This window comes from Anabrus simplex, chromosome 1, assembly GCF_040414725.1.
Source record: "Anabrus simplex isolate iqAnaSimp1 chromosome 1, ASM4041472v1, whole genome shotgun sequence".
NCBI classification, from domain to species: domain Eukaryota; kingdom Metazoa; phylum Arthropoda; class Insecta; order Orthoptera; family Tettigoniidae; genus Anabrus; species Anabrus simplex.
In genome coordinates this window covers 1,535,830,211-1,535,843,008 of record NC_090265.1, presented here as the reverse complement: position 1 = coordinate 1,535,843,008, position 12,798 = coordinate 1,535,830,211, and the positions used below count along the sequence as shown (strand labels likewise).

At 40.0% G+C, this 12,798-nt stretch overlaps 1 protein-coding gene across 1 annotated transcript in view; it reads left to right on the top strand.

The window, feature by feature from the left end:
• LOC136862018 (uncharacterized) overlaps positions 1-12,798 on the top strand; it is a 53,816-nt gene that overhangs the window by 20,371 nt on the left and 20,647 nt on the right. Inside the window, exons 4-5 of the mRNA XM_067138858.2 lie at positions 237-303; positions 5,953-6,060. Coding sequence (XP_066994959.2) covers positions 237-303; positions 5,953-6,060 — 175 coding nt within the window. The remainder of the gene's footprint in view (positions 1-236; positions 304-5,952; positions 6,061-12,798) is intronic.

Here is a 12,798-nt window from a genome sequence, read left to right as displayed (position 1 = left end):
CATCTCAGATCTGGTCCGATATTATTTTCTCATCGATAAATGAAATGAATTCAAACGCCTTACACCAAGTTTCTGTGTAGGTTATTCCGTTCTTCTCATAATACATATTAACTGGAGCAGAGTTTACAGCAAAGCACGCTGAACACTCACAACAAACTCATAAAATGAACAATTCATTTCATCATGTTTGAATTCAGAGGTCACAGATAGTTACGTTCTTCTTTCTTTTTAAACAGGAAGGAAGTGGTGGTCTGGAACAAATTGATGCTGTAAGGGCAGGAAGGATTTACAATTGTTCGTCAGGTAAGCGCTTATATTTCACGTGAAAATAGACTGTTCAATTAATAATTTGATATTAGTAATATTGATTAGCAAAAACGTTAAAACAACAGTAAAAAAAACGATGAATTCAATTTCTGACCAGTCACAATACCGTTAATTATTTTATATATGACTGTTCCCTACCACAGAAAACATCCCGTCAGACTGATTTTGGACGTCACTTGCGAAGAAACCGTTTACTAATGATACTCGTACATTCAAAAATAAATTTCTGACAGCACGTGTGATGAATTTCACTTTGAAGTTCAATTTGCTGGTGTTTGATAGAGAGTAAAAATTTATATTTCTAAGAAGCAAAGTTTTCTTTAATATTGTATCATTTCTACCATAAAACTGAATATTTCTTCAAAACAAAATATATTTTTCTATTAATTTGAATATATCTTTGTTGATTAAAGTGATCATTATGACATGGTTCTTGGACCGACCCATGCAGAATCAATTTTTCTTGATTTATATTGGTCGTATAAAGAGTTAACTTACCATTCAAGATTCCAACTCTGCCTAAGACGAAGATTCAATACTTTTATTTCAGAATTCATCAGGTAGTGAGTGGTCAAATAACGGATATGTGTCTGATAAGATCACAGGGGATGTACAACATCCAATACAATAATTTCGTGTGGCTGTTTCTAGCCGAGTGCAGCCCTTGTAAGGCAGACCCTCCGGTGAGGGCGGGCGGCATCTCCCATGTGTAGGTAACTGTGTGTTTTTGTGGTCGAGGATAGTGTTATGTATAGTGTGTGAGTTGCAGGGATGTTGGGGACAGCACAAATACCCAACCCCCGAGCCATTACAATTCACCAATGAAGTTTAAAATCCTCGATCCGGCCGGGAATCGAACCCGTGACCCTCTAAACAGAAGTCCAGTACGCTGACCATTCAGCCAACGGGTCGGACAACATCCAAGAAATAGTGGTGTACAAATTTTTATATGTTGACATACGAAGGTTTGTGGAGGTGTTTAAATAATATACCGCTGGCTACTTTCTGATGGTTTTCGGAGACGCCTGTGGAAGTTTTAAAGTTAAAATGTATCCATCTGGAGAGTTCATTTTGTACTAAGATATAATTTTATTGCTCAGTGTACCTTTCTATATAAATAATGATTACCTCTTAATTAATACCGTCGCCTCGCCAAACTTCTGTAGAATTAGCACACGTATCCCAGTGCCTTCTCAGGTTCGCGGCACTTAAGTTGCTCCTCTGAGACCCTTTACTGTGTACCCAGCGTCTCCGTCACGTCTTCGAGATGCATTATCTCGACAAGAAACTCAACACCCAGCTGGCCTCCTTAAGCTAATGGGAGTATTAAATGGGGACTTACGCGTCCAGCGTCGCCCATTGTAAACGGTAACGTGCAGAAGAATTCATTCTCTGTGGTGTTATATGGCTTAATTCTACTCCTAAGTCTTCATGCTGTGAGACAACTTTGTTTGCATACTCTTCTTCAATGTATCACATTACATCTCCCCAAAATGTGAGGTTGCTAATTTATTTCTCGACCTCCACAGTTACGCTGGACTTTTAGCACTTGCTACGTGTGTTGCTAATCCTGTAATGCCCAGCGTGGGCTAGTTATCAAATTAGTTATTGGCAATTATAGGATTCCCAAGGCACAACTTTTTCTCTTACGATATACTGAGACATATTTGTCACATTATTGTGAGCAACTCGAGATGTCGTTGTATATAAAATATGTAGACTACAGTTTGTCGATGTTCCGAAAATATTGTAGCAATCTTTATCCAACGTCCGCAGTCAGTGTAGTCCTATACAGTCAACTCTAGATATAGTGAACTCGGTTACAGCTATAGTGAATCTAAAAGTCTGATCCCGATTAACATCCATTACATTATAATACATACTAAAAATTTTGCTTATAGTGAATTCCTACTTTGGCCATAGTGAAACCGAAAATTAAAAAAGCAAAGAAAATCATATTATGCAATACATTGCATTGTAAAATAATGTATTTTTTCTGCATATACATACATACGCCTTCATTACAGACTGTAAAAACCTTTCAGTGTTCACTCTGCAAGCCTCGGTCAATTTACTAAATATTGACACAATCCTCTATCTGTTACTAGTTCTGTGGTAGCCTCGTTTGGTTATATACCCCTTATGTTTAAAACATTATAAACTGAATCGAACCACCGTCTTCTTGGTCTCTCTCTCTCTACTTCTCTTATCCTCCATTACACAGTCCATTATTCTCCTAGGTAGCCTATCCCCTCCAGTCGCCTCACATGTCCCCACCATAGAGGCCAGTTTATGCGTACAGCTTCATAAATCGAGTTCATTCCTAACAACCTTTATCATCTCATTCCGAGTACACGCCTGCCGTTGTTCCCACCTGTTTGTCCCGACGATCATTCTCTCTACTTCCATGTCTACTACTTCTAAGTTATGAATAGGATATCCTGAGTCCACGTAGCATTTATTCCCTTACAGCAAAGTTGGTCTGAATAAAGTACGGTGTGAAGTTAGTTTCATCCAGGAGCTGACTTCCTTCTTACAGAATACTGATCACAACTGCGAGCTCACTCCACATTGAGTCAATCTCACTTACTATGCTACCATCCTGGTAGGTCATACATCCTAAATACTCGAAATGACCTACCAGTTCCAGCGTTGTATTCCCAACGTGACATTCAATTCCCCTTAGGTTTCATATCTGGTGACATCGCTTTAGTCCTCGAAAGGCTATTCTCCATGGACATGTTTTCAAAGTTCCAAGATATTAGACTGAAGGCTTTCAACACAATCTCCTATTGAAACCAGGCCAACCTGCTTAGTACATTTCCACCTAATAGAATCCCTCTCTGTCAATTTAGGTTTTCAGTAGTTGATGCATATAATCTATGAACAACAGCCTTGTTTTAATCCCTGTAAGTACCTTGAACCAAGAACTCATTCTACTCTCAATTCTAACTGTAGCCCAATTGTCAACACGACTTCCTTTCTTTTAATGATTTTCTCGTCATCCTATAGTCCCATAGCACGGCATTCATATATTCCCTCGGCACTCTATCATATGCTTTTCTGGAGATTTACGAAACATAATCATCTATTCCTCTCCTAGTATGCAATTACGACTGAAAATTTGATCCTGACAGCCCCTCTGCTGTCTGAAATCACGCTGATTTTCATTCAGCCAATGATAGCATCCTTTCTTCCAAAATGCCAGCGAACACCTTACCTGGTATACTGACCAATAAAATAACTCGATATTTGTTGCAATCCTTCGTGTTCCCTTGATTATAGATAGGTGCAATTACTGCTTTCGTCCAGTCAAAAGATACCTTCCTATCATCCCATGCACCGAGCTTGATAGCTGCAGTCGCTTAAGTGCGGCCAGTACCCAGTATTCGGGAGATAGTAGGGTCGAACCCCACTGTCGGCAGCCCTGAAAATGGTTTTCCATGGTTTCTCATTTTCACACCAGGAAAATGCTGGGGCTGTACCTTAATTAAGGCCACGGCCGCTTCCTGCCCATTCCTAGCCCTTCCCTGTCCCATCGTCGCCATAATACATATCTGTGTCGGTGCGACGTAAAGCAAGTATTTAAAAAAAAGCATGCTAATATTGTTAATCTATGAAGCCATTTCATGTCTGCCTTTCCGCTATATTTCATCATTTCAGGTTTAATTTCATGAATTCCGGTTGCTTTATGACAATGCAGCTTATTTACGATCCCTTCCACTCCCTAAGCGTAATTTCACCAATATCATCGGCTGTTCGCGACGTTGTCAGAAATATTTCCTTTTACGTTGAAAAGCAAAAAGCAAGCAAAGTCACCTCCGTATAGGCCATGAAGGCCCTTGGAGGAGTGGAAGGTAAAGGCTTCCACCATTGTTAACCTCGGCACGTGATGGGGTAGAGTGGTTAGCTCTACGCCCGACCGCCTTTGCCCCCAGGAATTAACCTGGTACTCATTTTTGGTGTAGGCGGAGTGAACCTCAGGGACATGTGCACCTCCGGAAGTGGAAATCTCGTGTCTTAAATTTTACGACTTCCTGACGGGGATTCGAACCCACGTCCTTCCGGGCGGACCGAGCACGCCTTTACCGCCTCGGCCAGGCAGCCCCTTTTACGTTGAAAAGATTTTTAAAATATTCCTTCCACCTAGGGTCTAGTGATTCCCTGGGAACTATAATGAGTTCACCTGATTTCCCCAAAACACTATTAATACCTCCCCCCTCACTGTTATATGGAGGATGGTTGCCTAGTAGTACTTCCTCTACCACCACCACCATCCTCCCTCACTTTAATATTATTTATTACTATCCAGAAAGGTTTTCCTGCAGCTTAACCTAGCATTTCTTGGTTATTACGAAAATCTTCCCACGACTTCTTCTGGAATTCAACAATTATTTGAAGCAGAGTCGTTTATAAAATGTGAATATTGCGGATTCTATTGCAGAGAAGGCGCATGACGCAGAGAAGTATTTACAGAATAGTTTAATTTAAATAGTGTACAGTAAAGAGCTGGATGTAGCAGACTGCTCAATAACCGTGACTACGATGCATGAACATGACTTTTTCTTATTGAACAATGTACAGTGTGTCATTAACAGAACTGTCTTTACAGTATTTTTGTTTCTATAGTGTTGTTAAGATATTCAGTTCTTTTTATCACCTGTTTACTTAATTCTGCCCCGAAGAAGATTTTCGCTTCTTCGGCTATGGTGAACGAAATATTTGATTCCGTAGAAGTTTACTGTAGCCGTAGTTGAGTGTGTTGTTCATAGAACAATGATACGACCCAACCTGGTAAAATAACGTAATTTAAGAAATAAGGGGCACAGTTATTGCATCTTTCTCGTCCAGGACTCGGATAGTGAAGTTCTGGCTTTCCGAGCTCAAGTTGGAGGTTTCATTCCGGCTCAACCCAGTGGTATTTGAAAGTATTCAAACACTTCAGCACGTAAAAGAACTCTTTGGGACAAAATTTCTGGTACTTCGGTGTCTCCGAAATCTACAAAAGTACTTGGCGGAACGTAAAACCACTATCATGATTGATTATTGTCTCGTATGGAGAAAACCTGTGCTCGCGGCTACATTAATTCGTGGAGACACTAGTCACCAAGGTAAAATTTCAGACACAGGTACACTTGAAAATCACTCGAATATGGGCGTAATGTTCGGACTGACTCCGTAGCTCGGTTGGTTGAGCGCTATCCTTTTCTAGATTCCTAGAAGCTTTATTGAAAGAGAGTTCTTGTCAGTGAAGTACTTCCCTGTTCAACAACTCTTCTTCAGGTAGTTTTTCCTTCTTCCCGACATGTCCCAAGATCAGCCGTAGACGAAGGAACGTTAAAAAGAAGAAAAGAATAGATCGTCAATATGTGCCCAGAAGCGTGCTGGGAGGCATTGTCGTACACTAATTATGAGAATCAAACAAGAACTGCGTTTGTCGAAATCCTCCAATACAATCCATTATTTCAAGGAATACAATATATTATTTATTTATATTATGCCTTTCAGCGTATTCATTTATTGATTGTTGAGCGTTATGAAACTTAAAATATACTGTAGCCTACTTCACGAAATAAATTTGTTAATTTCTTACTAAGAATGTTTAAAATGGTTTCATACTTTCAGGTACAGATCCTCGAAAAGGATTTCCTTCTAACATGAGTTGCCACTTCAGCAGCCACATGTGCGGTTTTACCAGCAAAGGTGAACTTCAGTGGGAGTTGTATCCTACGGGTGAGTGATTCAATAATACCAAAAAGAGAAACAAACATAGGTAATTCAAACAATTTCCATTTAGCAGTAAGAACATGTTTCTTTTATGATTATTCCCCACATAACGTCAAGTTTATGCTGACATTTCCGGCTCCATGGCTAAATGGTTCGTGGTACAGGGGTCCCGGGTTCGTTTCCCGCTAGGGTCGGGAATTTTAACCATCATTGGTTAATCTCGCTGGCAGAGGGCTGGGTGTATGTGTCGTCTTCATCATCATTTTATCTTCATCACGACCGACAGATCACCTACGGGCGTCAAATCAAAAGACCTGCACTTGGAGAGCCGAACATATCCTCGGACACTGCCGGCACTAAAAGCCATACGCCATTTCATTTTTATGCTGAAATAATAATAATAATAATAATAATAATAATAATAATAATAATAATAATAATAATAATAATAATAATAATAATAATAATAATAATAATAATAATAATAATAATAATAATAATAATAATAATAATAATATTTTAAATTTTAGAACATGATATTTGTTCATGGCGTCGACCTCTGTAGATCTTTTGCCACTACTTGCGCCACCTGATATGAGCCTGCGTGTAATTGTAATTGCGGAAGGGTAGAGAGTTGAATGTGAGGAAAGGAACGATAAGGACGACACAAATACCCAGTCCCCAAGCCAGGGATATTAATCATTTACAATGAAAAACTCCTGACCCGGCCGGGAATCGAACCTGGAGCCACCAGGTGACAGGCGGACGCGTTGCCCCCTACACCGCGGGGGCGGATAATAATAATAATAATAATAATAATAATAATAATAATAATAATAATAATATTTTTTTTGCTACTTGCTTTACGTCGCACCGACACAGATAGGTCTTATGGCGACGATGGGAGAGGAGCGGGCTAGGAATGGGAAGGAAGCGGCCGTGGCCCTAATTAGCCTGGTGTGAAAATGGGAAACAACGGAAAACCATTTTCAGGGCTGCCGACAGTGGGGTTCGAACCTACTATCTCCCAAATACTAGACACTGGCCGCACTTAAGCGACTGAAGCTATCGAGCTCGGTATAATAATAATAATAATAATAATAATAATAATAATAATAATAATAATAATAATAATAATAATAATAATAATAATAATAATCGATGGGGGTGGTAGAATATACCCACAGCCTGCTGTAAGAAACGATTTAAAGGAAATCGCTGGGGCTCTCAATTTGGGAGAGTAGGTTGGTGATTAATAAGCCTCTAGCTGAATCTCGCATTACTTTCACTTGCTTGTGCCATGCTCCTTACTACCTTGTTAACGCTTGTTATTTTCCTACCCTGGCGGTATTAGATTTGCGAGGCCAAAGGAGTCTTTCATTTTCACACTCCGTAACCCTTGTCTTTCTCTTGGCGATGCCGTCATTCTTAGAAGGGTTGAGCACATTCCATTTTTCTCTGTGATTGGCCTTAAGAGAGGACGGCTGCCTTGGTGTACTTCCCCTTAAATGAATACACACACTTTTCTTTACGTCGCACCAACACAGATAGGCCTTATGGCAACGGTGGGGTAGGAAAGGGCTAGAAGTGGGAAGGAAGCGGCCGGGGCCTTAATTAAGGTACAGCCCCAGCATTCGCCTGGTGTGAAAATGGGAAACCACGGAAAAGCATCTTCAGGGCTGCCGGCAGTGGGGTTCGAACCACTATTTCCCGAATGCAACTCACGACCAAGTCGCTCGGTAAAAGAAATAAAACTTAAAACTGAAGCTTTCTTCCTTGTCATTGTTGTTGTTGTTCAAATTGTACTTGTCTGATTTAAAGGTTTGGAAAATCGTGATCAACAGGCCAATGTACATACGGCGTGTTTTTTTTCTGAGGTATGCATTAGTAAATAATTTTGATAATAGTTTAATTAATTGATTAATTAATTAATTAGTTTATTTTATTTATTTATTTATTTATTTATTTATTTATTTATTTATTTATTTATTTATTTATTTATTTATTTATTTATTTATTTATTTATCTTGCTGATATTTTGAAAACAGACTGCAATATAAAAAGCTGTTTCGCTCAAATCTTACTTTCAACGTTATTTTAAACATTTTATATGATGACAATTTTTTTGATAGTCAACCCTGACTAACCTAGGTTATTACATTTCTGTTGGTTTTGAACCTGCGATATGTATATCGTCAGACTCTACCACTGATCCTCAGAGGGAGATTCTGGAATGAATTAACAGTAACATTACACTGTCTACTGTTAATTGGTTGTACTGAGTAGCTCAGACGGTGAAGTGCTGTCTTTCTGATCTAAAGTAGGTGGGTTGCACCCCATCTCAGTCCAGTGGTATTTGAAGATGATTACCAACAGAAATCCTTGGAGACAAAATTACGCCACCTCGGTGTCTAAAAAAATTAAAGATTTAATTATTATTGTTATTATTATTGTTGTTGTTCCTAGATGACATTACTGCTATGATTGTATAAAAACTACCCCATCGCCGACAAGTAGCCTACCGCAGCTAGTAGTACCTTATTACTCGAAGTATATTTGTAATATTACTTGTTTGAGCAGTGTTTGAATCGCTGGATGGAAGCGAGTACTATTTTAGAAAAACTGTTGAACATAGATGGAGACCTTAAAGGTTTTACTTCGTGGTACTCATTATAAGAATTCGTTGGCGCAGTTACGGAACTCCTCATTTTACGAGGTCTTCACACTGTCGCCACAGCTCGGCGCCTAGAGCTGCGCTATTGTTGTTCATTCACCTGTCGAATGAGGACGTTAGGGTTGGCTGCTACCTTTGTAACAGGCAAGAGCAGTATATTATGATCTTCCTTCCTCTCATTCTCCACGCCACAATAGATAGCATGCTATTCATATTGGCATGTAAACGTCTGCCAGTCAGGACAAGGAGCCATACTGATTAATGCTACCCTAGAGTGTTTATTAGAGTTGCCATATTTATAAGAGAAAGGAAAAAATCACACACCCATTTTCATAATTTGAAGAATGTCCTGCTGAAATATAAGAAAACATTGTAAAGCCAAATAAGCACCGCTCGTAAATAGTGAATGACCTCTAAATCACACATAGATTTTAGTTCTGGCAGATATCCTGTGGTAATTAGTCCTACATAGTAAGATTATCTTGTACTTACCTCTTTTAATCTCATCTTCAATATACTGCCAATTTGAGAGATTCTGTTCTCCATATTTTATTTGCATGTAGAGGCCTATTATACATAAGTAAAACATATCAATCATTTTTGTTTTGCTATTGGCTTTACGTCGCACCGACACAGATAGGTCTTATGGCCACGATGGGATAGCAAAGGCCTAGAAGAGGGAAGGAAGCGGCCGTGGCCTTAATTAAGGTACAGCCCTAGCATTTGCCTGGTGTGAAAATGGGAAACCACGAAAAACCATCTTCAGGGCTGCCGACAATGGGATTCGAACCCACTATCTCCCGCATGCAAGCTTACAGCCGCGCGCCTCTAACCACACGGCCAACCCGCCCGGTATATTAATCATTAACACACTAACTTATGACTTTTGAAAATTCTGACAATATCTTGTCGTATGAGCTACTCTACATATTGTACCAATTAATTTCACTTCACTGAACTTAAATAAAAAATTTTGTTACTTTTACCAACTTTCAGAAGCAGTGGTAATGAAATGGCGTATTGGTTATTTAGTGCCGGGAGTGTCCGAGGACATGCTCGGCTCGCCAGGCTCAGGTCTTTTGATTTGACACCCGTATTCGACCTGCACGTCGTGATGAGGATGAAATGATGATGAAGACGACACATACACCCAGCCCCCGTGCCAGAGAAATTAACCAATGATGGTTAAAATTCCCGACCCTGCCGGGAATCGAACCCGGGACCCCTGTGACCAAAGGCCAGCACGCTAACAATTTAGCGATGGAGCCGGACAGAAGCAGTGGTTTTGTTGGTTTACACCCTAAGATTACAAATGTCATGTTCACAACAGCTAGAAATAACCAGAGATATTAATAATACCAAGTGAGTTGGCTACACTGTTAGAGTCACCTAAGTGTGAGCTTGCAGTCGGAAGGTAGTGGATTCGAACCCCATTGTCGGCAGCCCTATAAATGGAGCCTGTGTTGCTCACGTGTATATGTGCTGAATTATGGTACTGTACCTCAATTAAGGCAAAGGTCACCTTTCTTTCAGTCATAACCTTTTCCTATCCCATTGTCACCATAACACGGGTGCAACGTAAAACAAATATTTCAAAAGTCAGGTAATAAGCGAGGCAAAGGATATTCTTGAAGAAGTGTAAAGCAGAGGATTCTACTCTTTTCTATTGCTTGTGGTTTTATGCTGCAGTAGCTGAGACAGATGTTCAGTGAAGGTGGGATAGCTAATGGATAGGACTGGGAAGGAAGCGGCCGTTGCGTTTACTAAAGTAAAATCCAAGTATTTGACTGCTGTGAAAATGGGAAAACACGAAATACCGCTTAGTGATAAATAAGTTACAAGATTGTGAGCAACTGCAACGTGACCTCGAAAATATTGTGAGATGGACAGCAGGCAATGGTATGTTGATAAACGGGGCTAAAATTCAGGTTGTGAGTTTTACAAGTAGGGAAAGTCCTCTCAGTTTTAATTACTGCGTTGATGGGGTGAAAGTTCCTTTTGGGGATCATTGTAAGTATCTAGGTGTTAATATAAGGAAAGATCTTCACTGGGGTAATCACATAAATGGGATTGTAAATAAAGGGTACCGATCTCTGCACATGGTTATGAGGGTGTTTAGGGGTTGTAGTAAGGATGTAAAGGAGAGTGCATATAAGTCTCTGGTAAGACCCCAACTAGAGTATGGTTCCAGTGTATGGGACCCTCACCAGGATTACCTGATTCAAGAACTGGAAAAAATCCAAAGAAAAGCAGCTCGATTTGTTCTGGGTGATTTACGACAAAAGAGTAGCGTTACAAAAATGTTGCAATGTTTGGGTTGGGAAGAATTGAGAGAAAGAAGAAGAGCTGCTCGACTAAGTGGTATGTTCCGAGCTGTCAGCGGAGAGATGGCGTGGAATGACATTAGTAGACGAATAGGTTTGAATGGCGTCTATAAAAGTAGGAAAGATCACAATATGAAGATAAAGTTGGAATTCAAGAGGACAAACTGGGGCAAATATTCATTTATAGGAAGGGGAGTTAGGAATTGGAATAACTTACCAAGGGAGATGTTCAATAAATTTCCAATTTCTTTGAAATCATTTCGGATAAGGCTAGGAAAGCAACAGATAGGGAATCTGCCACCTGGGCGACTGCCCTAAATGCAGATCAGTATTGATTACTTTCGAGCCTGCCGATAACACGGTTCAAAACCACCATCTCACGAATACAACTTTACGGTTGTCTTGTGAGCACAAGTAAAATAATAGATGTAATAGACTGTTAACTGCACAAAGAGACCGTTATCAACACAGGATAAGTACATACTAATGAAAGCCACAAGTTCATGGTCGAACATTTGTAGATCAAATTCAAAGCTGTTGCTAATTAGCCAACTTGCACTTGCAGACAATAACCACTTTAATTTGCTGTTTCAACAACAGAGTGGGATATGCATCTCATCATTATGAGACACAGGAGTACATTAACACATTGTGATGATTATAGACCTAAGAAATCCTAGCGCAGGGATGGCGAACTTAAGACACGCGCGCCTGTAGGTGACATGCAAACACGCGCAGTATATTAGCATGTTTTAATGTTTTCAACATGTAATAAATAGGTGGAAAATCTACCCATTTAGCATATTTTAACATTACGTTTTAATAAAGAAGTATGTTACAAATTATATGCCCATGTTTTTTACATTCTTGTAACGCTATTCTTAAAAATGTATCTGTTTTTGAATTGAAATTTTATGTGATGTTTGAAGAATAATAACACAATCTGACACCTAAAGGAAGTCAGATGAGGGGGTTTCATGATGAAATGAAATGTCGTATGACTTTTAGCGCCGGGATATCCCAGGACGGGTTCGGCTCGTCAGGTGCAGGTCTTTCTAGTTGACTCCCGTAGGCGACCTGCGGGTCGTGATGAGGATGAAATGATGATGAAGACAACACATACACCCAGCCCCCGTGTCATTGGAATTAACCAATTAAGGTTAAAATCCCCGACCCGGCCGGGAATCGAACCCGGGACCCTCTGAACCGAAGGCCAGTACGCTGACCGTTCAGCCGACGAGTCGGACGTTTCTTGATGATTTTAAAGGAAAATAACCGATGTCACATTAGACTGTAAAAAATAATAAACAAGACCTTAATTGACACGGTAGTCGAAAAAGGTCCTGTCCCAGCGATTACACACAGCTAACACTCATGCAAGACTTGTTCACCAGCCACAAAATCACGATAGCACCCTTTGTGGATCAGTAGTAGAGCGTCATTCTCCGGATCTCTGGATCTCAATCGCTGGTTCAAATCTAGCAGAGGAAGTCGTGTTTCTGAGGGGTGGAAAGGAGTCCGTTCGACAATACGAAGTCGACATGTAGAATATTTCTGTCGATATGGTTGGTCTTTACTCGACAAAATGAATTAAAACTCTCAAAGGGAAGGCACACTTATGATCTCATTCAAACTTCGGAAAGCTGATCTACGTACGAAGTATATGTCGCTGCTGCTGTGCTATAACCGCGAATGTAACAACGCTCTTCTTATTCGTTATTCCCATCAAGTTAGGTCACGCCTCCC